Source organism: Rhinolophus sinicus, linkage group LG12, assembly GCF_036562045.2.
Source record: "Rhinolophus sinicus isolate RSC01 linkage group LG12, ASM3656204v1, whole genome shotgun sequence".
Lineage (NCBI taxonomy): Eukaryota > Metazoa > Chordata > Mammalia > Chiroptera > Rhinolophidae > Rhinolophus > Rhinolophus sinicus.
Window position 1 is genome coordinate 68,123,372 of NC_133761.1, and position 26,179 is coordinate 68,149,550.

Below are 26,179 nucleotides of genomic sequence, written 5' to 3' on the forward strand. Positions count from 1 at the left end.
CTCTTGCCTCATCGTAGAGAATTTTCTTTTGTAGTCTGTCTTTGAATGCTGCTCTGTCTCGTTTCGGATTCCCTGCCTCAGAGCGAGCAGCTGCCCTGTGCTGAATCACCTGAAGGCCGTCTGCAGCCATTGGGGCCTGGTCCTACCTTCTCGTCTCCGTCCGCCAAGCCCTCCGTGATTACCTCAGACTTTCTCTCTGACTCCAGTTCTCGGCAGAGTCTATGCGGCTGTTTCAAATTTATTGACGAGTTTTTTAATAATGTCGTTGTGGTCCCCAGTCTATATTGCCATTTTTTCTTTCATTTAAAAAATGTTGTCTTTGAAGTATTGCTTCATGGATGGTCTCGTAGCAGAAAGCCATTGTGACGGTTTCTTTCTGTTCCTCATTCATGACTTACATTTTCTCCAAGCTCAGACCTTTGCATCCTCGTGTCCCCTCTCCCTCGGTTTCCCTCTTGGGCTTGGATTGCTGTCCACTCATTCTAGCTGCGTCATCGCTGGGCCCCATTGGTGTCCACACGCCCGCCCCCCGCCCGGTGCAGAGCTCCAGTTTGTGGGTGGCCTTGCAGGTCAGTTGGGTCTCCTCGCCTGGCTGAGCCCTGGTGTGGGGAGGTGGGCGCTTGCAGTGCTGTCCGGTCTCCATCAGACCACGGGCTCTGCTCCAGCCAGCCCGGCTCAGTGTGTGGTACCCACCGGAGCCACACCTTCTACCCAGGATCTCTCTGGGCTTCTGGCCATGTTGTGTCCTCAGTCAGCGAGGAGCCTGGAGCTGGGCTTGCTTTCCCCTCTCACCTGTCCCCTGGGCAGCCAGGTGGGGAGGGCGCAAAGGATGTTCATGGAGCTGCTTCTCTTTAGATTTGGGGTTTTAGGGTGAATTCTCCAGCTTTTGTTTTCGTGCCAGTTCTTTGGCACCAGTTTTGCAGTTTGTTTACATTAAGTGAGGTCTCTGCCCCTTGCTTTGTTGCAACTGGTAATATTTGGGGTGAGGGCAGGGGTCTTGTTTTTGCTGTTTCACTCATTTCATTAGCAATTAGCAGAAGAACCAAGAGCAGAAGTCTCTTATTTTCAATTAGCTATTTTTACGCCGGAAGTCTCTCCCGAACTGGTGTGCCTCTCCCAGCCTGTATACACCCTGGCCAAGCCCCGCTCCCTTCTGCACCTGGGTCCTCACTGTCCCCTGCCTGGAATGCCCTTCCCGTGCTTGTTCAGATCACCGCCTCCACAAAGCCCGCCCTGACTGCTCTGGCCTCACCAGTCCCCACTTCGGAGCTTGTCTGCAGCTCCCTGCAGCTGTGACAGAAAGCTTAGCCCTTAATTATATGTTGTCTGCAGTGGTTGGCTGTTGGCTCCCAGAAGTGCGTCTGGACACTGAGTCAGGCCAGCGGTGTCCTGGGGAGCAGGACCTCAGACTGGAGCGCCCCCTCACCCTCAGCCTCTGCGGACAGCAGACCTTGTCTGAGAACTTAGTAGGAGACAAGTTAGCTGGGGCCTGCGCATTCCTCTCCCCTTTGCCTTCAATCGCAGTCCAAACGGTGCAGCCCGTGGTCAGCCCAGCGTTGGAGACTGACTTCCGAGGTCGGTCTCGGCCAATCATCTTGTCCCTGGAGACAGCGCTGGACCACTGGGGTCACTCTGCCTGCTTCTTCCTCCACCTTCCTACTTACGCCCCCACCCTGGCCCAGGGCTGTGGCACCTGTGTGACGTGTCCCTCCTTCCCACACAGGCATCTTCATAACAACCGCATCCAGCATCTGGGGACCCACAGCTTCGAGGGGCTGCGCAATCTGGAGACACTGTGAGTGGCGGGTTGTGGCAGGAAAGCCTGACGTCGGAGGGAGGGTGGCATGAAAGCCTGGCATCGGGGGCGGGGGTGGCAGGGGCAAGGCCAGCAGGACTGGATGCTGGGGTCTGGCTCTGGGCCTGCTCACCAGGCAACCATCCCTGCCACTTCCTCTGGCCTGTTGCCAGAATGAATGCCTTTCCTCTCTGGTGGAAGGTGCCCTCTTGGGGTTCAGGGTGGCCCAGAAAGGGGGAACCTAGGATCCCTGCCAGCAGAGCCCACCAGGAGAATGACATTTGTAAGTAGAAATAGGAACAGCAAGGAGCAGCTGGAAGAACGGGATGGGACGGCAGGCTTGGGAGTGCGGCTGGGCTGGCTCAGGGCAGTGTGACATCTGTGTGGCAGTGGCTGCTGACAGAGGGAAAACAATACCACAGAGCAGTGCTGGGCCTGTTTGCCAGTTGACCTCACCAGCTAAATGATTAATGGGGGGTGGCCCCCTCGGCGCTCCCGCCTGACTATAAAAAGCACCCTAAACTTTGACTCTTAAAAAGCTGTATTGTCCGTACATCATTGTGCTGGGATTCTGGTCAGGTCAGAAAGCACTTGCGCCTCTCATCGCTCCCTCCGGAGCACTGCCAACCCCTGCAGAGCAGGCCCCGGGGCCCCGTTTGAGCAGAGAACTGCACCGACCATGCCAGCTGGGGTCCCTTGGCTCCCAGGAGGGGGGCTGCATGGCCACCTGGTGCCAGCCGGGAAGGCAGTGCTGGGGAGTGAAGGACCCAGGGCGTGAGGTTGGGGAAGGGCTGGCTGTGCCAGGGGCATGGTCACTTCTCTCGCCCCCAACACACAGCAGAGCGACCCTCCTGAGGTGACAGAGCAGCAGAGGGGAGGTGCCGGGGGCAAGCTTTGGCCCGTGGAGGCCATGCGCTGGGCAAAACCATTTGGTGCATGTAGTGTCTGCGTTTGTGCTTGTGGGGGGCAATGGGGGCCGACGCCCCTCCCCTCCGCGTCCCATGGGCAGGACAGCCAGGAGCTTGCTGTTCTCTCAGGCTCAGCCAAAGCAGGAGAAATGGCCAAGCTGGGTCCAGCTGTCCCTTCCGCTGACCGCATGCCCAACCTGGAGTCAGGAGAGTGGGAACCGACATGCACCCTGAGCCCCCTCTGCGTCTCCAGAACAATCTAGCCTTTTGGTCAACAGCTAGAGAACTGATGTCTGGGGAAGTCACTCCCTGCTGGGGCCGAGCAGGCCCAGGCCAGTTGGTCTGTGAGCTGAGAAAACAGACCTGAGTTCCTGCTCACTGCCCTGCTGCCTTCGTCGTCTGGGTCAAGGGGGACTGTGCAAGGTGTTTGGAGAGCCCTGAGGGAAGCTGGTGCCCCCACAGCCACCTCTTGGGGATGCAGAGCTTTGGGCAAATGCAGAGCAGGAGGGAGTCTGAGGTTCCCTGCCCCAGGATGTGGGGCGTTCTCCCACTGGGCAGGGCAGTCCGTGGGGGCATATGTGCTGGGTATGCACGGCCCCTCTGAGAGCCAGCCAGCAGTGATTTCTTCACTCTGGGGCTGCCTGCTGCTTTCTCAAAGGGCCACGGGAGGCCTGCGTGGGCACCCGGTCCACTGGTGCTGGCTAGAGCTCAGAGCCTGCCACCTGGCGCCCACTGCATCTCTCGTCTTTGGGGGCGCAGGGCCTGCCACTCACATCCCTGCACCCACTGTACAGATGGGGCAGCCAAGGTGGGGACGCGAGCAGTCCCCCCAGTGGGCGCTGTGCAGGCAAGTAGCCTGTGACAGAGCCTTACACGGCCTGGGGCCATGGGCCTCTGTGAGTCTGCGTCCTAATCTGCAATGTCATCTGAGTAATGCTGTGTGGGTGACAGGAGAGCTGTCGGGACTCTGTCCTGCTTCGCCTTCTGGGTCCATCCTCCCCACCCTCCAGGGCCCAGTTCCTCCAGTTTTTGACCTGCAGTTAAAAGGGGAGAGTGCGCTTTTTGTCCTCTGTCCTTGAGCACTTGAGGGACAGCCAGGTGTGGGGGAGGGGCCGGGAGCTTGAAAGGACAAAGAGTCAGACCTTTAATTGTTGCGTAATTGGCGCGCTTTGTAGCCGCCTTATTACTCTCCCCCCTCGGGCATAACTCTCTGCCACTTACACCTCTCTCATCTCGCTGCAGAGGGAAGATCAAACCACCCGCTGTGGTTTGGCTCCAGGGACGGGCTCCTCTCAGCAGGCAGGAGGGGAGCTGCACCCAGCCCTTCCACCTGGGGAAGGGGGCCGGCCGTGCACGTGGGCCACACAGCAGACTGTGCACGCACAATGCACATGCCTGCAGCTCTGGCCTGCAGGCGCTCAGACCCCAGCACAGCACAGACACCGCTGCTCTGCCCTGGGAGCTGGGGCCCGCCCCGGCTCTGCCTGTGCTCACCACTGGGCCAGAGAAGTGGCCGCAGCTCTGAGCCTCATTCACCTGCCAGGTGGGCGGCACCGAGGCACAGGGCTTAGCAGATAGGCATGTGCCCTGCGCTCTTTTGCTAGAGAGCCAGGCAAATCCAAGTGGGGGGCAGGGCCTGGGGCAGGCGCTGCTGTACCCTCTCCTGCTGAGCAGAGGCAGCAGCGTGCAGACGCAGGGCCCCCAGCAGCAGGAAGCCTGGCGCGCATTGTGGGGCTGGGGACCCGCTCCCACTTCTCCTGGAGGCCTTGCCAAGAAAGCCCAGCAGGAGGCGGATAGCACAGACTGCAGCCTGCAGGCACGCTTCCCTCCTGCCCCTGCCCCACAAGGAATCAAAGGTGTGCTGGCCCCCAGCCTGTGAGGTGTTATTTCCTCCACTTTCCAGATCAGGCCAAATCCAGACGTGTGGGGCAAATTGCCCGTTTCTAGAACTGGTAGGTGATGGTAAGCCGCTGGCCCCTGCCGCCTGCCTCCTACATTGCTCCTGCAAGGTCAGGTCCATCACAGGACTCCCCAGGTGTCTAGGCTGACAAGTAGGAGGAGGCAGGACCAAGGATAGTCCTGGGAAGGTTGTCCCAGGAGGCCCTCAGGTCAGCGATTGGTGGCGCTTGGAGGCCAGGCGGCTCTTCTGAGGCCACAGCTCATGGTCCTTGGACCCCAGCTTTACTCTCCAGTAAAATCTGTGCTAAAAAAAAAAGAAAAAGAAAAGAAAACGATGCCGAGCAAAGCAGGTGCTCCCTGAGGGGCCCACCCCCAAGCCTTAGATCCATATCTCAGCCAGAACTTGGGGCACGTGGGAACAGGGCTCCTTCCCTCAGGCCTCAGCGAGGCGCTTTGGGCCTCCTGGTAACTGGGAGCCCCTGTGCGGGCTGGGCCTTCCCTTAGGAGGGAGCCTGGGGCCGAGGTGTGGACAGCACCTCCGGACAGCAGTCAGCAGGGATGGAGGGGCCAGCAGGGGTTCAGAGGCTTCTGCCCCAGAGTCCAGAGGGAGCAGCGGCCCTCTGACCACTTTGCCCTCTGACCTTCCACCCTGCTGAGCACCCACATGAGACAGTGAAAAGGGCTTTTGTTCTCAAAGGCTGTCGCATCTCACGTGTCCCCTCTCCCCAGCGCCTGTTGAGGAAGATAAGGCAGGAGCTGTGTGCCCTTGAGTCGCAGGTGGGGAAACTGAGGCAGAGAGTGGCCACCGTGCCCGAGGTCATCCAGTTAATGAACAGCCGACTAGGTCGCGGCCTCGGCCTCTGGCCAGTGTCCGCCGGTCCCACCACGGCCTTCCAGGACCCCGCCTCCCAGGGCTGCAGCACTCTTCCTTCACAGCCCTTAATCGGCTCCCATTTGTGGGTTTATTAGCTGCAAATGTGTGGGGTTTTGTGGCTGATCCAGGAATTCATTGTTCCGTATAAAACGTTTTCTTTCTGGCTTTTCCCGCAGAACCACTAATGATTTCTATCAGGCAGAAGATTGAGTTGCCCAGTGAGCTTGTCCTGCGTCTGTGACCAGGGCAAGTTGCTAATCGTTCCTCCCAGCACAACCTTCCCTTTCCCACTGCCCGGCACTGGGGAAGCCAAAGCCACCCTTCTTGTCCCCTGCTGGCAGTGGGCTGAAGCTTCCCCTCTGAGCCTGCGGGTCCCCACAGTGCCCCCCTGCTGGTCTGGAATGGAGCGGCCAGAGCTTGGGGCGGGGGAACCACTGGCGGCCATGGTGGGGCCGCGGCTGGGAGACTAACAAGCTCGGGTATGTTGGTGAGAATCAATAATTGCCACTCTCTCTTACCTGTTTCTTTAGAGTCACTCATGCCATAAGTATTTATTGAGCTTCTAGAATGTGCCGCGCCGCCATCATAAGCCCTGGGGAAACACTTGGGAACAGGAGGGTGTCGTGCTATCGCAGAGGCTCCAGGGTTCTCGGCCAGGCGTCCTGGATAATCTGATCTCCAACTCCCCACCCCGTCCATCCTTACTGCAATCACCCACACCTGTCCCTTGAGCCCCAGACTTAAGTGTCCACGCAGGGGTCCTGTCACAGCCTGTGAGATGGCACCGCTGTCCCCTGCCCTCTAACTCGGAGGGATGCCCTGGGCGTGTGCTGAACCCCCGGGATCATCCGGCATCCCCTTCCCACAAGCTCTGTGGCTGAGAACCCCAGGCCCCGACTTTACACCAATGAAGTGAGGTCACTAGGACAGGTCATCCGGCCACATTCTGCTCTGACCAGCAGCACCCCAAAGCCTTCAGGTCCCCAGGGCTTCCAAGTGAGGGACGTGCTGCCCGCAGGGACTGCCCACATCTGGAGGACTGGGTCCTGCTGTGAGTGTCACATCTTAAGAGTGACCAGGGCTTCTCTGGGGAGGGTGGTGAGAAGATGAAATGTCTCCAAACCTTGATTCGGAGAATGTGGGAGCAGCCTTAGCGGAACACGGCGATTGTCTCGGGAAGGCAGATTGCACGCGTCTTACAGTCTTGCAGCCGCCGAGGGGAGGCCTGAGGGAATAAGACAGGTGGCCCCCCAGCTCAGGACGAGGAAGGGCTCCCTGACCAAGCAGCAGCCCTGGGCACCCCTGCTGGTGCTGCTGGCGGCAAGTGGCCCGTCACCTCTCAGCCCCGTCCGAGCCCCGACTTCTCGGATCCCCGGTGCTTCATTAGGGAACAAGTCCTCTCAGAACCAGGGACCAGCCACTCCCACTGAAACCTACCGTGCTGGCTTCAGGTGTCTCCTGAGTTTTCTGGCGCGGACGAGAGTGTGGGTGGAGGGCGGCCGAGCTGGAGCATGTCTGTGTCTCTCCATAGAAACTGATGACAGTTTTACTAATTGCAGCGTTTATTAATGGGTGGCTTTTTGTGCCGGTTGTTTAGAAGGTAAAACGATGCTGTCAGTCATACAGTTTGCGTCGTTCCTGGCTTGCCATGTCGTCTGCCCCAAACACTCCTGATTCCAGATGGAGGCCGAGTCTGCAGGGCCTTTGGGGACGAGGTGGCTGGGTTTCCAGTCTGTGGGAGGCGTGTGTGTTCTGTGTCTCACGCTGGGGAGCGGGCTCACCCCCAGTCCTCCGTGTGACCTTGTCTGTGACCCGGGAGTAAACACTGACGTCAGCCTTGAGACTAGTGTAGAGGAAGCCAGTGTGTGCCATCAGCCCTTCCATATTGCTGTGAGGAGAACAAAACCACCTCGCGTGTCCACGGGGCTGGTGTGTAGTGACCGGAAGTCTGACGTCCAGCGCAAGACAGGGGAAAGGCGTCTGCTCTGGATGAGGCAGACGGAGCAGCCTTTGGGACTGGGTGGCCTGGATAACCGGGAAGGAAGCACATTGAGCATTTCCTGACCTGCTTCCCTGCCATCCTGGGTACACAGAGGATGGGCGCTTTCTACCCTAAAATGGTGACACACACAGACACCAGCCTCCGATCATGACCATTTGGCTTGGTCACGCTTGTCGGCGCCCAAAGGAACTGCCAGGTTTCTTTCCCCAACCCTCTCCGTATCTCCTCTTCCTACGCTCCCTAAAACTCCCATCGGGAGCCGCTGTGGCGTGTGTGGAAAGGGTGTTAATCGGAGCCAGCAGGCCTGATGCGAGTCAAGGCTCTGAGACTTGCAGCCATTTGCCCCTGTGTCCGAGCCTCAGTTTCCTTGCTGACGGGAAGGCGGGGCTGGACAAGAGGACATAAAATCCTGCCGACTCCTGCCGCAGGGAGGCTCCCCAGTGGTCTCAGCAGTTGGCTGTTGTCACTCAGCCGATGGGAAGAGGAAAGTGGGGTGGTCCTGGAAGGGAGGCAGGTGGGTGTGGGCCCCGGGACAGCTCTGGGCTTCACCCTCTCAGCTGTTTTTCCCAATGGCCGTGTCTGCCACCAGCTTGGTTGGATTTGGCTGGAAACAGCTGAGCTCACCAAGGGGAGGATGAGCTGTGGACGGCTGCAGCTTGCAGACAAGCCTCCAGCTGGAGTTGGGGACGGCTTCTGTTTAACCTTGGCCCTTCCCCGTCTGCTCCTGGCTCTCCGGAACGGCAGATGGGACCATGACCTCCTCTCGGGCTTCTGGCTGATTCTGGGCTGTTAGACGATAGACTGGGAGGACAGGTGTGGGCTTTCCAGCTGCAGCCAAAGGCATCGCAAACCACCCTGCAAGGGAAGGGCCAGGCTGAAGGGGCCTGGGGCAGGGGCTTCCCAGCAACGCCTGGAGTCTGCATGTCAACCTCTAACCCAGGGGCCAGCCATGCTGCAGCACCCTCTGCAGGCCTTCAGCCTGGACAATGCCCCTCACACACGTGGCCCTGTGCCCGGCCTCGGGAGACCCAAGAGGGAACCCACAGGCTTCCGGATGACAGCAAGCTTCCTCTCGCGGGGGAGACGGTTTGCACGCAGATAGCTCTGGCCGGCAGCCATGCCAGCCCGCACATGCCTAGCGGCTCAACTGGGATCAGCTGACTGCCTCTGTCTGTGCCTCAGTTTGTCAGCTGCAAAAGGAAGGTAGTAACAGCACCTGCCTGAGCTGATAGATGTAAGTCACTAAGCACCGTGGCTGGTACATGGTAATGACTGCTGTCTCCACCATCGTCTTTACCAGCCGCAGGCTGAGCACACTTCTGGAGAGAAGTCCAGAAAAATGCTGAGAGTGACTGAGCCGCTCTGGCTCAGGGAGGGGGCTGGACTCATGCAGAAAGCAACGTTTGAGCTGGACTTCCAAGGTGACGAGGATTTCAACAGCTGAGGCTGTGGGCAGGGGCCGTCCCAGGCCACGGACAGGAGTGACACAGGAAATGCATGAGGGTATGAAGACACGCGGAGGGTGCAATGGCAGACGGAGCTGCAAGGTCGTGTTGGGCGTTGGAATTGGTGCGTGTGTGTGTGTGTGTGTGTGTGTGTGTGTATGTGTGTACCGCGGAGCCGCCTCAGACTTTCAGGAGGAGAGTGGCAGTCAGCTGTGCATTTAAAAAGCTGCTGCTCTGACAGAAGGGAGCCGCTGAGTGTGGGCGCCAGACTCAGAGCGGCAGGCTGGGATGCCGGTCAGCTCCGGAGGCCGAAAGGCTGGACCACGTGTGATAGGTCAGACACGGCAGATATTTCTGGATCACACAGTGGTCCAGGGAGTGTGTTTCTTCTCGGCAGGTGGCCCCCCTCCACGTAGTGACTCAGGGACCCACCCGGCTTCTTGGGACCTGGGACCCTGCTTTGGCAGGTCACTGGTGGAAGGGTGGAGAGACCGTGGAGGAGACACGCTGACTGTGTTATGAATTCTGTGGCCTGTGCCACTGCTGCCCACCTTGCGTGGGAGAAGTCGGGTCACACGGCCCCCCTGCTGCAAGGGAGGCTGGGACACGGCAGTTCTCGTGTTGCTGTGGGACAGCGCTGTGCCACAGGGCTTTCTGCACCATGCAGACGTTTGACACCTGTGCTGCTCGTGTGGTGGCCACTGCCATCTGGTGACACTGAAGCTGAGCTTTAGACTTGATTAACTTGCAGTCGATTTAAATTTCAATCACCACACATGGTTAGTGGCTACAGTAGGCGCAGTCCTTGGAAAAGGAGAGGGGCTTTTGGCGGACGGAGAGTGGTCCTGCCTCAGCGTTTAGTAACTGGGTGTGGCTCTCCTCAGCTGTGAAACGGGTACAATAGTGGTGTCCACCTCGTGAGGCTGTTGTGAGGATGATAAGAACGTTCAGACAAAGCCCTTTATGCCTGGACGTAGACAGCTGTCCGCCGAGGTTAGCCTGTGGTGACTGCAGACCGTGAAGAGCGTGCACAGCGGCCCCGGGACACCCCGCAGCCTGCATAGCCACACTTCTCTCTGCTGGACGCCCTGTCCTTCCCTTGTCAGCCTTGCGAAGCTTCGCCCTGCAGTCAAGACTGTTCAAACGCCTCATGTCCAAGCAGGCCTCTGATGTCGTCTCCGAACGTCCCGCTCCAGGCCGAGGCCTCTCGTCCAGTTGTCTCGTGCACTTGTCTGGACAGACGTGTTTCTTGTCCTTCCTGCCCTTCTGCTCCATCCTGCAGAGTTCTGTGCGCTGTGGGCAGCACACGTCCGTAGCCCTGAACTGAGCCCTGAGCCTCGGGGGCAGGGAGCGGTGCCCGACCTGATCCCTGGGCAGGTAGCACCGCGAGCACCTGTACAGCACCAGACGAAGGGGGCCTTGGTGGGAACCCGGCTGCTGAGTCTCACAGATGCCCAAGCAGGAAGGTGGGGCCACCTCGTGGCCTGTGGTTGGCCGAATTCTTTTTGACATTTGCACAGTTTTCATTGCCCCCCATCGCTCTGCAAAAATAGCCTTTCAGTGCACATGCCTTTGCCACGCGTCTTCCCCCACTGTCTGTTAGGCCCCTCCTGGCACAGTTCCTGACCAGAAACGGTCAAAGCGGCTGGAACCACTCAGTCTAGTCGCCTGGACGTGGGTCTAGCGACACTTGAAGGGCTCAGTGACAACAGAGTCACAGGGGACTCGTCTCGTGGTGTCTGTGGCCCTTGGCAAGCCTGGCAGTGCCCCTCACGATTGTCTGGGGCCTTTTCCACATCAACCTCAAAATCTAAATGTTTCCCGAAATACCGTAGATTCCTTAAGAGTCCATTAATGTTTTCATTGGTGTATCTAGAACTTTCCATTCATGTATTCATTAACGAGTAGCTGTTGAGCTAAGCTCTGTGCCAGAATGGGAAATGGACAAATGTCCTTTTCAAGAACTTACATCCTAGTTGGGTGGGAAGAAAGTAAAGTAACAAATGTATGTCAGATGTCAGTATATTTTTTGGGAAAGCAGGGTACCTCGTCTCTATGGCTTCACAACCGCTCACCCCAAAGTTAGCGGTTGAAAATGACCATTTATGTTTCCTCAGACACCTGTGCATCGACTGGGCTCACCTAAGTGTCCCCAGGCCACTCAGAGGCTGTAGTTGCCTGGGGACCCGCTGGGGCTCCGGGGTCCTGGAGGGTGTCTCTCGCACGTGTCTGGGCCTTGGGCTGGCGGCTAGTCCTCTCCACATGCTGCCTTTATCAGGAGACAGGCTTCCTGCCAGGGTGCTGAGTCTTATTTTCGGGGAAACACGGTAGTCACGCAATAGTAAGACATTTAGACGAAGACGCTTGTGGTTCCTTATGGGAAATCCAGTTCTGCTTGGGCCGCAGTAGAGAAACCCCAGATGGGCTGAGCCAAGTTCAAAGGGGACGCGATCTGGCCACTGAGAGCAGAGGGTGAGTCCTCCGTGCGACCTGGGACCAGGGGCTGTCCGTGCACTCACCCTGCTCCTCCAGCCTGTTTTCTGGGCGCCTCCTGTTGCCCCTGACTCCCCCGCTTCTGACTACAGTGCCTCAGGGACATGTCCTGGCCTTGGCCTGTGCGCAGCCCATTGGGGTGCTGAGGTTTGTCACTTGGAGGGAAAGTGTCTGATTCACTGCAGGGTGGGGCAGGGTGGGGCGGGGGGGCTTACGCTGTAATCACCTGGACCCCCATGAATCTGAGCACAGTGGGTGACTGGTGGGGGGGGGGTATCTGGCTCACCGGCTGCCAGACCTTGTCACTGCTCTTCTGGCCTTTGGCTTCCTGCCTCTACCTGTGGACTATTAAGTGTGGCGACCCTGTCACGTAGAGGAACCTGTCATTATCTCCATGTTTCCCGCCCTGGCACTGGACCACCCTCTCACGGAAGTTGTCAGGGCAGGGGTGGCTTTAAAAGGCTGAGAAGGTAGGCTGCGGTCATTCTGGGGGGCTCAAGAGGAGCATGGTAGCTGAGCCCCTCGAGTGCCAGAGCTGGGACGTGCACAGGAACTGAGGGGCACCAAGACCCCCCCCATCAGGCCCATTTCCGTGTGGGCCTAACTTGTTGGCTGCGAAGTGAAACAAAGGCCAACTTTAAAAGTATGATGTTGACAGCTATCCTGAGGGAGCCATCACATGACAGCAGGACACCTGCAAATCCCCTGGGGCCTTTTCTCTCTTCCCAATGTGTCTTTATTGCCTCTCTCAGGATATCAGCACCCCCTCTTTGGGTGGGCTCCCTTCCACTGAGACTCTTTTTTGTCACAAGCAGTTCTAAATCTTTTCTAAAGAAAATCAAATTTGCTCTTGGTCTCTTCCGTGTCCCCTCCTCCTCTTTATTCTGTGGTTACCGCAGAGGTCGCGAAGGAGGCCCCTGGCAGGGACCAAAGCTGCAGCCACACACGGTAGTTCTGCTGGGGCGGCTGTCTGTGCACAGATGTCTTCCCACCCAGGTGCAGACTTGTCTGTAGGACAAGTCCCTGGACCTCGGGCAACTGGGGATGAATCGTTCATTTAGAAAAGGTAGTGACAAATTACGCCCGAACGGTTGTGCAGACTTCACTTCCCACCTTCCGCCTGGTAGTGTCCTGCCTCCCACACCCCACCCACCTGCGTTGCTACCACTTGTAAAATCACCGCCATGTTTTCTGATTATACATGTGATACATGTTTGTTATAAAAAGAAAAATTGGAAAATGCTGAAAAGGTTAAGAGAAAATACAGATGAGCTGTCACGCCACCACCAAGGTAAGAGGCGCTGTTCATTTTCTTAGAAGGTGACAGCAGAGGCCGCAGATAGCTCAGGTAGTCACCTGAGGAAGCTTCCAGAATCCTGACAGCTGGTGACAAGGGGTCAAAGATGCCCCCTTCTCCCCTCTGCCCTCCCCCACCTCTGGTGTCCCCAAAAGCTAAAGATATTTCCTCAGCCAGCCCCTTGTCCCTGAAGGGTCGACTCAGAGCAGCTCCACTTGTCAGGACGGCCGGGAGTTGGTGGCCTGGGAATATCTGAGACGCCCAAAATGCACGTCCCGGCGTGGACAGCTGGGTCCAGTATTGGAAAGCCACCTGTGCGGCCGACGACCGGCCACACTCGCGTCCCTCAGGCCCCGACCTGCCTGCTGCCGCCTGTGATGCCCTGTCTGCCTGCCTTGCAGAGATCTGAACCACAACGAGCTGCGGGAGTTCCCGGCTGCCATCCGGACCCTGGCACGGCTGCAGGAGCTGTAAGTGTCCCCTGCCCCCGCCCCGGGCCTCCCATCCTCCGAGGCCAGGTCAAGTCTGCGTGGTCACAGTCCTGTTAGCATGGCTTCGAGCTTTTTCAAGGGTGTCAGCAGCGGAAAAAGCCCTGAGCCCTTCCGGCCTGGAAGACACATGGCAAACGCCACGTCCTGTGAGTCCAGGCCTCGCATCGCCCGTATTGGTTGGGGCAAATGAGGGACTGGGGGCTGGCCTACGGGTCACCCCCAGCACTGGTGCTACCAGGGGGTGAGAAGCTGACTCCAGCTTCACTGAGCTCCCACTGTGCTGAGCACACATGGGAGTAAGACAGGCACGGGCCACCCTCAGGGTCCTTCAGACCCGCTGAGGACACAGTAACACAGTAAAGCAGGGACCAGGCCCAGGCCCTTAGAGGCGGCATGTAACTCTGGTCTTAAATTGTATAGTAACGGCTAAAACAGTCGTGACGCGGAGTAGCTGTGACTAATGCATGCTGACATTGGCATTTGGGAAGACGGGATTTCGGTGGCAGTGATGGGAGGAGGGAGGCATTTCAGACAGAAGAACAGTGCAGGGAAAGACCAGACAGGCAGACCATGACCACGGGGTGGGGGCCCGAGGGAGGCGGCCTCGCTGGGGGGACGAGGTTTGTGAGCGGAGCCCTGGCTCTCGAACAGTGTCTTCACTCAGAGCAGCCCTGCACTCATCCGGAAGTTGGAAGGTGTGAAGGCCGGACACACATAGCAGATAAGGACGAGCTGAGGGACGGGCCTGAGGGGTGCGCATCTGTCTGTCTCTGTGTCTCTGCATCTATGGAGACAAAACTGCTTGGGGACAGCACCTAAATCTGCAGAGTGTCACTCAGCATAGTCCCAGACGCCAGGTTCAGGAACATGAACTAGCAACTTAACAAAGGGACGGCTGAGTGACTAGTAGCCTGGGGGCGGCCTGGCTGGAGGGGTGGAGGTGAGTGGGGGTGAGGGTGAGAGTGTGAGGTGGAGAAGGGGTGAGGACAAGAGGCGAGGAAGACCCAGAGAGCCAGCAGTGGCCGTGGACGCGAGGACGGCTGCTTCTCAGCCCAGCGCTTCCTGTTAAAAGTCCTCCCCAGCTCCCCTGGGCTTGTGCTTCCAGAGCTGCAGATACCGGCTGGGCTGGGCCACGCTCCTCGGCTCCCCAGTGCCAACCCGGCAGCATCCCAGCTCTGCCCCTTAGTTTCAGGGGCCCCTGGGAGCTGTGTCTTTCCCACCACCACCTTCTCCTCCTCCCACACCCCCTCAGCTTCCTCCTCGGGGATTCTCCAGGGCTCCTCCCTCCCCCACGAGTGACTAAGGAGAGGCTGCCCCTCCTGGGAGCTGACTTGCTGTGGGGCTTCCTGAGGGCCCCCGCCTGTCACATGGGCCAGGGGACCGGTGGCTGCTTTCTTGGACAAGAAAAGTCAGAGGCAGGGCTGAAGCTGGAGTCTGCGGGCAGTGTCCCGGTCTCACGTCCTTCCCAGTCAGTGCCGGACAGTTGGTCCCCTGTCCCCTTCTGCATGTTTCTCCTGGGTGCTCACTGACTCCTGGCTTGTGTTGCAGGGGCTTCCATAACAACAACATCAAGGCCATCCCAGAAAAGGCCTTCATGGGGAACCCTCTGCTGCAAACAGTGTGAGCCCCGCTCCTCTGGGCCGTGTTTGGGGAGGGGCCGGTGGAGGGGTGCCCCTGAAAGGGCTGAGTGGCTGACCTCGGTGCCGGGTCTCTCTTCCAGACACTTTTACGATAACCCCATCCAGTCAGTGGGAAGGTCAGCGTTCCAGTGTCTGCCTAAGCTCCACACACTGTGAGTTGGCACCGAGGCTCTGCCCCGAAGGCATGTGCCTGAACCTGGTGGCTTCAGGGTCTCCCTCCCCACGTGGCCTCTTCCCGGACCCCAGATGGGTGCCGGGGGCCCTGGTCCCTGAGCGCCTGTGGGAAACAGACTGGGCCAGAGTGGCGGTTCTCCAGCGGCCTGGGCATGGGGGGCCCCCAGCCCTTTGCTGCCCCATGTTTACTGCTTTGTTTCCTGCCTCCCATTCGTTTAATTCCCGGCTGAAATCCCACTTCTTCCCAAAAGCTTTCATGCTGTCCTCGACACAGGGCGCCATCGTGACGTCACCAGCATCTTTAAAGCTCACGCTTCAGCTCCGTGTTTGTTGTTGCAACGCTCTTCCCCCGGCGCTGCAAGCAGGCTGTCTGTACATTTTCTAGACGCATCTGAGCCCAGGCCCCACGCTGCCTGCTTGGGGTCCGACAGCACGTTTTCTGTGCTGCTGATGTGTGCATGTCCTCACAGGACGGGGTGGTGGGGACGGGAAAGCCACCAGTCTGAGGCGGCCAAGAAGAAGCTGTCCAGAGCTCTGGTGAAGCGCCAGCGGATGATAATTTAGGGGAGACCCCGTCCTGGGCTGAGAGCAAACCCAGCAGCCCAGGGCCTTCTCAGGAGCACCTGAGCTGTCACCTCTGACACAGAGGCGCCCCCTCACCTGCCCCCGGTTTCTTGCCTGTTTTTTTTTTTTGCAAACTGGGGCCAGAATGCTGAGGCTGCCGGTTCCATCTGGGCTGGTGGCTGCTCAGCAAAGCCTGCAGCGGGTCTGAGAGCTGGGGTGACTGAGGGGACGTGGGGCACTTCCCTAGAGGGCCAGGGGTTGGATGTGCACGTGCTCTGACCCCAGCCTTCAAGCTGTTGGCTGTTTCCAGATCCCTGAATGGAGCCACAGACATCCAGGAGTTTCCCGACCTCAAGGGCACGACCAGCCTGGAGACGCTGTGAGTGGTTCTGTCCCCCCACTTCTCACCAGGGGCTCTCTGTCTGCTTCCTGAGGCTTCCTGGTGCTTTGCTTGCCCCTTATGTGGCCCAGAGGTCCCCTGGCTCTGCCCCAGGGGCCATGGCCACTGCTAGATGTGGCACTGCCACTGGTGGTTGGGGGTGAGGAGACTGGTCTTCCATCTTCACTGTACTTGGATTTTTCATGGGTGACTTCAGAGTTCCCAAGCCCAGGCATGGGCGCCGAGGACCCATGCTGGGGGAAGGGCTATGGAAAGCGGTCTCCTGTGCCTTTCAGGAGCTTGGTTTCAGCACAGATGCCCTCATGGCTGCTCTTCTTACCCCCTGTGCAGCGGGTGCAGGGCTGTCAGAGCACAGGAGGCCGCAAGACAGTTTAAGAGAATGAACGGAGCAAGCGAGCACCCCCCTGTCTGGCCCACATCACGTGGCTCATTCGTGATGTGGCCCAATGCTCCTCTGTGCCTCTGTGCCCTCCCCTAGATTCGCTAGCATCTGGAAAGTTTTCCATGAGGGCAGGAACAGTTCCCCAAGGACGACCTTGGCCTTGGGTCTTTCCTGGGACACCCTGTCCCTGAGCCAAGCCCCCCTCCAGCCTACCCCATCTGTCCTTCCCTTCTTTCCCACGCCTCCCCCTCCCCCGGAGAGCCCACTGCAAGCTCGGGTGTCCTGGCTCCACCACAGGCTTTTTCCAAGCCCCTCCCTCCCCGTGGCTGCCCGTCCTCTCTAAGGAGAGCAGGGAAGATTCTAGCCCCTGTGCTATCAGCCCAGTGTTGCTGGAGTCAGTTATGAGACAGGGTGGAGACACAGTGGGGGGTGGCGAGTGGGGCTGGGCACTCAGTGTCCCTGTGTCCCCCTCTGTCTGCTCCCACTCGCTGCCCTGTACCTCCCATCACCTCCTGCCAGCTCTGTGTCTGTTCCCTGCAGGACGCTGACGCGTGCCGGCATCCGGATGCTGCCAGCAGGGATGTGCCAGCAGCTGCCCCGGCTCCGGGTCCTGTGAGTGGCTCACGCGCCCTGTCCAGGCCCGCTGTGCCCATGCACCATGGGCTGCAAAGGCGCCTCCTGCTTCTGTCCCACTAGGTCACCTCTCTCCCTGGAGTGGGACAGCTTGAGCTGCTGCTCAGAGCCGGCCTGGGATGGGGGTGGGGGCTGTCCTCTCTTGTTCAAGGCAAAAGGACAGTGGTCTTGGGAGCCAGGCCTGGGTTTGCCCCTTTCCAGCAGTGTGAATGTGGACTCAGTCTGTAACACCTCAGAGCTCTGATTGCAAACGGGGGTAAATTTGCCAGGGCTGAAAAATACATGTAGAGCACATAGTCGGTGCGCAATAAGGGGTGTGATTACTCTAGTTTACACAAGAAAATTAACCCTCTGGAGCCGTGGAGCTTTTAAGTGTCCCCTCCTGACTCCAGCTGAATCAGCCTCCCCCAGGACGCAGTCCTCCTTCCCCCCAGAAGGACAGGGACCTGGCTCCCGCTCGTGGAAGGGCTGGACTGCGTGTCTGAGACGTGGGCTCCCTCCCCAGCCCTCCCTCCACTGACTGGCAGTGTGTCCTTGGGCCGGTCCTGTCCCCTCCCTGTGCCTCAGTTTCTTCCTCTGTCAGGTGAAGGGGTTGTGTCCAATGCTCTGTAAAGGCACCAGCACTGCTCTTCCTTCCTGCCAACTCTACACATGGTGACGATAGGTGGTGGTCACGGGCTGGCACGACTGGCTTGCTCAGTGCCTCTGCGTGTCCCCTGCACTGCCTTCTGCCTCTCATTTCCCGTTCCCTTCCCCCCAGGACCCTTGGGGTCCCTCTGGCCTTCATATGGATGAGGCAGCCCCACAAGTGGTCAGCCCCCCCCAGGCCCATGGGAGGCTGCAGACCAGTCTGACTGAGGAGGTGGACCCGTGTGAGGTGTCAGCAGCCACGTCCCCAGGGAAGCAGGGCCCTGCCAGAGCTGCTCCTCTGGCCCCGCCTTACCCTGGCCCTGGCCTGTGTCCCCAGGGAACTGTCTCATAACCACATCGAGGAGCTGCCCGGTCTGCACAGGTGTCAGAAGCTGGAGGAGATGTGAGTCTGGGGTCGGGAGAGGTGAAGGCATGCGGCCGGCTCTGGGCAGGCCTGAGGGGAGGGGCTCCGCATGCTGACCCCCGGTCTCTGAGGGCCGGGAACTCAGCAGAGCCCTGCCTGATATGGGCCCGGGAGCCAGTGCCCCAAAGGGGTCTCAAGGTGGCAGTAGGAAAGCGGTGGTGGTGAGAGCCGGCTGAGGGGCAGGGCCACGGTGGGCCTGGTGCCTGGTGGGCTGGACCAGCAAGGGAAGTGTCAGGGCACTGGACGTGCCTGCGTTTCCAAGCACATGCTCTCATTTTCCACAGCCCACCAACACTCACACAGAAGAGACCTGGGATTCTAATCTGACAGGGAAAGGGGTTGCTCACAACGTCTCTAAGCTCTCCTCACCCAGCCCTGCTTTCTCAGGCTGGCCGTGTCTCCTGACGCTGCTGTGTCTGCCCCTGCTTCTCGGCAGCGTGATGCCTTCTGGGGCCAGGGCATGGGAGTGTCAGGGTCTGTCACGTTTGTCTAGATGCCCAAGGGAGCCCAAGGGAGGAGGGTCTCCAACGCGCTGAGGCCCCGGGGCCGTCGCCTTCAAACAACCAGTCCACTGAGCTCTGCTGCCCCCTGGGACCTGTCACGGCTGTCCAAGGGCTGGGTGGGCTCTGCTGCTGGACCCGGGTCTGGAGGACCCACAGGGCAAGACCAGCTTGGCGGGGAGCCAGGCACAGCGGGAGCGCGGGAAACTGACTCCCTTCTGGGCCACAGGGATGGGTTTGTGGCTTTGTCTCCTGACCCACTTACCCGAGGCAACCGGGTGCTCTGTGCCCCCTTCAGTTCTGATGACTTCCGCGGGCTGGGAGAAGGGCAGGGCTCTCCTTTCTCCTGCCCAGGCTCTGGGGGGTGTGGAATGGAGACAGGGCCTATCGGTCACCCACCTCTCTTGCCCTAGCGGCCTGCAGCATAACCGCATCTGGGAAGTGGGAGCTGATACCTTCAGCCAGCTGAGCTCCCTGCGGACCCTGTGAGTACCGCAGCCAGGGGGTGGGTGGGGGGCTTGGGAGGCTCAGACCCATCACTCATGTCCCTGCCATGCACACAGCCTTCTGCTCCACCTCCCTGCCCCCAGCACACAGAAGAGCGGTGCCTCCCCGTGCACAGGGCTTCTCACACCACGTCCCTGGTGGGTACCCAGGGGGCCGTGAGGCTCTGAAGCCAGGCTGCCACATCCCTTTTTCTGGGGCCACAGCCAGGTCGGGAGGCAGGCAGCAGGTACCTTCCCCAGAGGGCAGGAGGTACTGCTACTGGGGGCAGCTCACACAGGGAATAAGTAAAGGAAAACCAGGAGGGGAGCAATGAGTCCTCCATTGTCACTGTCCCCTCCTGTCACATCCTCTCTGCCCCTAGGGACCTGAGCTGGAACGCCATCCGGTCCATCCACCCAGAGGCCTTCGTGACCCTGCGCTCCCTCATCAAGCTGTGAGTGCCCACTGACCCCGTCCTGAATACTGCAGACCAGTTGGGGCTATGGGCTGGCGGTGGGCAGGAGGGCCCACCCTGGAGTGGGGACCTACAGAGATATCTGACCACACATCCAGGGACATGGCTCGAGCTTCATCAATCATCCTGACAGTCTGTTTGACAGACTGTGGGGCCTGATAAACACAGAGCCGGCCTCCCACAAGCTCTGGGACATCATCTGCTGATGTTCTGCGTTGCTGACGCTCTTGCACCCCCGGCAGAGGTGGGAGCCATGGCCCCGCCGAGCATTCTCCAGAGAGCTGCCAGTCTGCAGGCAGCAGGCACTACAGGCCCCTAAATTACACGGGACGTAAGCCGGAAGCATCTCATGCTGGCTGCATGGCCGTGATATCAGAGCTGCAAGGGGCCCTGACGGACTGCCACACTGTGGCCCAGGTTAATCACTGCCCCAGGGGAGCTGCCTGCCTGCTGCCTGTGTCCTAAAGGCGTGTCCCCTAGATGGGTCCTTTTCTGATTAACATGAAGACCCCATGGCCTAGCCCCCGCCTGGTCTCAGAGATCCCCCAGGGCCGCCCCTCACTTCACAGGGTGGCCCCCAAGGGCCAGGAAGCTCCTGCAGGGTCCCACATTCCTCTCCAGTCTGCTGCTCTCCGGGCTCCGGGCCGCAGCCTGTGAAACTCTCCCTCCGTCTTCCTTCTTCTGTTTGCTTTGCTCCTGCCAGATAGGTGGAGTGGGTATTTTTATCCGTTTGAAAGATGAGGACACAAACTCAGGCAGATTTGTGACCCCGTGACTCACGGGTGGTGACAGTGCCAGCTTTCCTGCCTTCCAGGTTGTTTCCACAGCACAGCCTGTGGTCACAGTGTTTGGTTTGGAGCCCTCGCTCCTCTGGATCTTGGGGAGGGGAGAGGCCACGCATGGCCTCACGTCTGGCTCGGAAACAATGGATGACCGTGTCGCTGACTGCGGCTGGCCAGCCGGCTCTGTCCAACCCCAGCTCTGGGCTCCCGTAGCCTCAGAGAGGCAGGGGATGGGGCGACGACAGGCAGGTGCCCGAGGGGGCAGGCAGGGCCTCCGGGGTGGGACTCGGCCCTGGCACAGGCGCTGTGGCTGAGCGGCTCACCTCGTGGTGTAGCACCACCTACGACGGCCCCAGGTGGACGGTCGGTACTGCTGTTTGCCGAGCGAGTGAGTCATGGGCGCTGCCTCCAGTGACCGGCTGCCTCCAGCACTTATTTCTCGCTGCGGGAGCTTTGTCCTCCACTCGTGTCCACCTGCTCCGTCCCAGGCACCCTGGCCGCACCCTCCGTGCAGCCCAGACCCCCAGTAACCCTGACCGTGTCCTGTCCTAGGGACCTGACAGACAACCAGCTGACCACACTGCCCCTGGCCGGGCTCGGGGGCCTCATGCATCTCAAGCTCAGAGGAAACCTGGCTCTGTCTCAGGCCTTCTCCAAGGACAGTTTCCCCAAACTGAGGTGAGGGCCTGGCCTTCTCCCAGGGCAGCTGGGAGGAATGGAGGGACCAGAGACAGCCACAGGAAAAGCCTGGTGGCTGGCAGCGTAGGGTTTGGCCACGACTGAGTGGGAAGGGCTTGTTTGTCCCCTTCTCAGTCCCAAGTACCAGCCCCAGGGGACACTGAGACCTCCTGTGAGGGCAGAAGTAGGATGTGGGAAGGCCCCTTGGCCTCTCCTCCTTGCCCCATTCTGTGCACCCAAATGGCCCATCCTCCCTTGGGTAGCATCTGGGCCCCTGGGATCAGAGGAGTGGCAGACAGGCTGCCCGACCAGCCCCTGGTGCTAATGATAGCCCGGCCTCCTGTGTGGCTTGAGTCTCAGCCGCTACAAACTAATGACACGCTTGGACGCATCCTCCCTCCCCTTCGGAGGGCAGTGGACCCAGCTGTGATGTGTCCCGGGCTGGGGGGCAGGAGGCAGGTCTTCCTGAGGGCAAGGGTACAGGTCGCTAGGAGGGTCCCTGTCTCCTAAACAGAGAGGCCGAGGTGCTGGCTGGGAGGGGCCGGAGCACCTGAGAGCAGCTCCCCAATCGGAGCCGGCTCAGGGAAGAAAGTTTAGCTCCCGGCTCCGTTCTCAAGATGATCAAGGAGACTGGAATGTTCTCGGAGCCGCACACAGAGCCAGGAGGCCACCTGCACAGGGTCGGGGCACTTTGGGGTCGCAGGGCAGGCGCTGGGTGCCGGTGCCTGCCTGGGCTGACACCCGAAACATTCCTGAGGCAGCTGTCACTCCCCCGCCCCAGGACCCTGGAGGTGCCGTATGCCTACCAGTGCTGTGCCTACGGCGTCTGCGCCAGCTTCTTCAAGGGCTCTGGGCAGTGGCAGGCAGAGGACGAGGAGGCCCCGAAGAGGTCCCTGGGCCTTCTGGCCGGAAGAGCCGAGAACCACTGTGAGTGATGGGGGCCCTGGGTGGGGGGGTGGGAGGAGGCCTGGGGGACCCTGAGCGAGACCCCCAGGGAGGACCACTGGTGACCTGGAGGACATGGACCGTGAACCTCGTCTCTCCGAGGCCATCCTGAGGTGCTTGGGAGAAAGTAAAGACGGTGACAGTGACAGAATAATATCTCGGATTGGCCGAGCCCCTCACAGTTCACGAGGCGGTCCAAGGCCGCCTCTCACAGGACCCTGCGGCCCTGGGGATCCCGCGTCCTCCCACGTGGCTTCAACTTCAAGCATTTTCTAGTCAAGCTGGCCAAGTGGGATCGAACAGAGTCAACTGAGTCCAACCTGCTGCCAAAGACAAGCCCCCGCTGTGTCCTAGAGCCAAGGGTCAGCAGCGCAGGGAGTGTCACTGCCTTCCAGTCTCGGGGTGACACTTCAGAGGCCACCAGGGCAAGCGGTGCCATCACAGCACAAGCTGTCGGGCCACACTGTGTTTCTGGAAGAGTTGGGGTAAACGGCAAAAAGGCAGCCGGGGTCCTGAGGGACCGTCCTGAGCCTCAGTTTCCTTATATTCCATGTCTGCCAGGAGGCTTAAAGACTGTCCTGAGAGCGGGGTCTCGGGAAGGGGTGACGTCCAGGACACAGTGTTGGGCAGCCTCGAGGACGTGCCCTGCAGCCGGGCTGACTCTGGGCCATACATGGCTGTCCCCTGGACGTCCCGGACGTCTGCCATACACTCCCTCTGGGGCTGGAGGCAGGGATGGAAACTTTGCTTCCTCAAGGTGAAACTTTCCACCAGGCTTAGGTCTGGACAAGCGTGGGCTGCCTGCCGCCCGAACAGGAGCTGGGGCAGGGCCCCCATTTCCTGTGGGAGCTAATGAGCCTGGAGAAGGAGAGCCAGGAGCTGCGGCTGCGGCTGCAGCCAGATCCGACTTCCTCCCGTGTGAAGGGTGCTCACACCTTGGCTGTGACTCCCCAGCCTCAGACGGAGCCGGCTTTCAGCCCTGCATTTCATTCACGCATTTTGATTTCACAGTATGGCTGAGCTCCATCCTGGAGAGCAGGGGCGGCAGGAAGGGAAAGTGGAGAGAAGGGAGGAAATGCCAGGGCGCACGGCGGCCTCCACCCACCCGACTCGGGGCCAGGGGCAGCTCCTGGCCATCCTGCCTCCAGGGCACACTCCTGCTGAGGCGTTGAGCCTTTAAGTGGGGAGGGAGAGTCTGTGCTGGAAACAACCCACATGAGCCAAGCACACAAAAAGTGGGACAGATGGTCACCTAGAAAGGACCTGGAGGACGGGGAAGAGCCACAAGGTGCTGGCTGTGAAACCTGACGTTGTGCGGGAGTTTCATCTTTATAAGTTATAAAATGTTTAGATTACCATTTCAAAATTCTTACAGAATTGGTGGGCCCAGAGATGTCCTACCACCCCTGCTGGAGCTAGAGTTCCTAGGCTCTTGTTTAAGGAACATTGTAACAGCGACTAAGGAAACATTCCATTTGTTTCAAACATGTTGCAGAATTTCTTGAACAATGTATTTACCTTTCTAATCCTATTTTCTCCGACTGACAGAACCACAGAGCCAGACTTAGAATCCGAAGGATGGTTCAAGATGATCTTGAACTAGGGGCAGATGTTCCCTTTGTCACATTAGGGACTGTCTGCTTCACTGTCTCCAGTGACAGCTCATGCCCACCTCATGCATCTGGAAAGCTCCCCAATCCTCGCCCCACCCCCCAAAATCCATGCTGCCCTGGGAAAGCATTGTGGTTAAACATTGGGCTGATGGGCAGACGAGGCTGGGTGTGCATTCTGCCCTGTCGCTCACTGGCGCTGGGACCTGGCCAAGCTGCTCCCTTTCCGTGAGCCTTTTTCCTCATTTGCTCACAATGTCATGCTGTGAAGGTGGCTAAGCCCTGACGACAGGAGTCATAGCTCTTCCTGTGTCACGACAACCCTTGTTTGTGCCCACAGGGCTATCGTGTGCACCCCTGACAAGGCACCGGCCAGCACACGACAGACATTGGGTCCCAAGTCTTGGTCGGACAACTGTCCTTGTGGAAGTCTGTGCCAGTAAAAACTGGAATGTCTCCCTTTGGATCCTAATTTGCCACCTTTCACGATCCATCACTTTTCCTAGCCCCACCCTCTGGGCCGACATAGCACATGGGCAAGTGTCTGACAGGCCCTCAGTGTTTTGGGGACAGCCAGTGCGTCCCCATTCACTCTCAGCCCCCTGACTAAACACACCACAGCTGCTGGATTGGCTGGCTCACTCACTCACTGTCCCTGGGTCACCTCCTCGGAACGCGCTCCAGTTCACTGCCCCGTCTTCAGATGTCCTTAACGCATAGTGTCCCCACCTGGATGGGGAGTGACCGTGGTGGACTGGCTGGTGATTAATAGCTCCTGTCATCCAGGCCGCCTCCGCCCAGGCAGCACGCGTGGACCCAGGCTGCGTGGAGAGGACACAGCCGAGTTACAGGAAGAACACGTCTCGGAAGACACGTTTGCTGTAAAGAGCCGCAGTGCAGATGACCCACATGTGGGTCACAGGGAGTCACCCAGCATTCACACCAAGGGCAGGAGCCATGTGCAGGGCCGCTAGGGGTCCTGTGCTGAGCCCAGTGACTCAGGGTGACTTCAGAGAAACTGGAGCATGACTGACACCCAGCTCGGGGCCCTGAGCCACTTTCTGCTCTCCCCTTTCAGATGACCTGGACCTGGACGAGCTCCAGCTGGAGATGGAGGACACAAAGCCACACCCCAGTGTCCAGTGCAGCCCTACTCCAGGTGAGGAGGCATCTTGAGGGGTGGGGGTGGGGACGCAGGTTCAGCCTGGCATGTTTGTAGCCATGCTTCCGGCACTTTCTTTGTCCCAGACCCACCTCCTTGGGGATCAGCCTCCTCGCATGGTCCCTGGGGAAGGAGCTGGAGTTCTCTCCCACGGTGGCTGCTTAGAGGAGGGGGGTCAAAGCAGCCTTTACGAGTCAGCCAGTTAGAGGTTATACATCCAGGAGGAACTGTCTGGAGAGAAGCGGGGAAGAGTGTGCTGAGCCCACTGCTCATCTGGCGTGAGGGGGCTTCTGAGCGCCCCGCGGTCTCAGCCCCATAGACTCCTGGCAGTGGAGCCCTGAAACGCATCTTTCCGCCCCTCTCTTCCACCCAGGAATACTGCAGTGTCTCTTTCAGAAACTCCAGGAGGGGAAATCCCCTGTGCCCCTGGGTACTCCTTAGGCAGTGTCTAAGCCTCACCGCCAAGGAACTCCTTGGACTGTAAGAAAGGAAGGAAATCCTCCTCCTCTTTCCTCCTCCGTGGTGCTAGCCAACGTGAGGTGTCAAAAGGGACGAACTCACTTTTCTCGGGTGTGAAAGGCTAAGAGGCCAGGATGGGCGCTGTGCAGAGTGAGCGGGAAGCAGTGGACAGTGGGCTTCACCGTGTGACCCCACCTCCGTTTCCCACTTTCCCGGCTCTCTCTGGCTCGGGCCCTTGGCCTTCACCCCTGGCCCCCCCGTCTGCGCATCACCGCCCCACACCTGCCCCCGCGCTTGGTGGCTGCAGCGCGCCCTCTAGCGGCCGCCCTGGGCAAGCGCGCCAACGCAGGAGGCCCCGGGCGCTGTTTTTTCTGACTTGGAAACAAACCCACGCGCTTCACGCTGCGCAGAAATTTCAGCTCTGAAAACCAACAATCAGCCAAAACGAGGTAAATGAGGAGGACGTTCAAAAAGACAAAGTCCAACTTGAACTTGCCTTTAAAACGGTCCATGCAATGGCCAAATTAGGGTACCTGCGTATGGTGGAGTGTTTATTAACAGCCACTGGAAACAGGTTTTGGAGGAATATAAGGATTTCGGAAAGAGTGCCTGACAGCATTTTAACTTTAAAAGAGAATGACAAGTCAAACCCCAGTTTAGTTAAAAATAAATAAATAAATAAATATATATATACATACATATATATTTTAATGGAAGGGAACACACCAAAATGATGAGTTGTCTGTGAAAAGTGAGATCATACATAGTTTTAATTCTTCCATGTTACAGTTTCCACAATTTTCTATGATTACCACCTGTTACTTGGTGATCAGAAAAAATATGTATTTAAAGCATAGCTACCCAGGAAAGCCTCTCCAATTCCCAAGCTGCATTGCAGAACAGGAGTCTGACACTGAAAGAAATAAATAACAGTCCCAAGTTACAAGGTGGTTTGAGGACAGAACCCGGGCGACAGAAGGAAACACCAGGATCTCAGCATCTCATGCAGGGCCAGACGGAAAAACCCCAGA

At 58.9% G+C, this 26,179-nt stretch overlaps 1 protein-coding gene across 1 annotated transcript in view; it reads left to right on the forward strand.

Annotated features, from left to right (window-relative positions):
- Positions 1-26,179, forward strand: part of LGR6 (leucine rich repeat containing G protein-coupled receptor 6) — a 74,663-nt gene that overhangs the window by 46,284 nt on the left and 2,200 nt on the right. The window contains exons 6-17 of the mRNA XM_019750849.2: positions 1,724-1,795; positions 13,115-13,183; positions 14,753-14,824; positions 14,925-14,996; positions 15,893-15,961; positions 16,905-16,976; positions 17,965-18,030; positions 18,965-19,036; positions 19,420-19,491; positions 20,847-20,972; positions 21,754-21,899; positions 24,606-24,686. Coding sequence (XP_019606408.2) covers positions 1,724-1,795; positions 13,115-13,183; positions 14,753-14,824; positions 14,925-14,996; positions 15,893-15,961; positions 16,905-16,976; positions 17,965-18,030; positions 18,965-19,036; positions 19,420-19,491; positions 20,847-20,972; positions 21,754-21,899; positions 24,606-24,686 — 989 coding nt within the window. The remainder of the gene's footprint in view (positions 1-1,723; positions 1,796-13,114; positions 13,184-14,752; positions 14,825-14,924; positions 14,997-15,892; positions 15,962-16,904; positions 16,977-17,964; positions 18,031-18,964; positions 19,037-19,419; positions 19,492-20,846; positions 20,973-21,753; positions 21,900-24,605; positions 24,687-26,179) is intronic.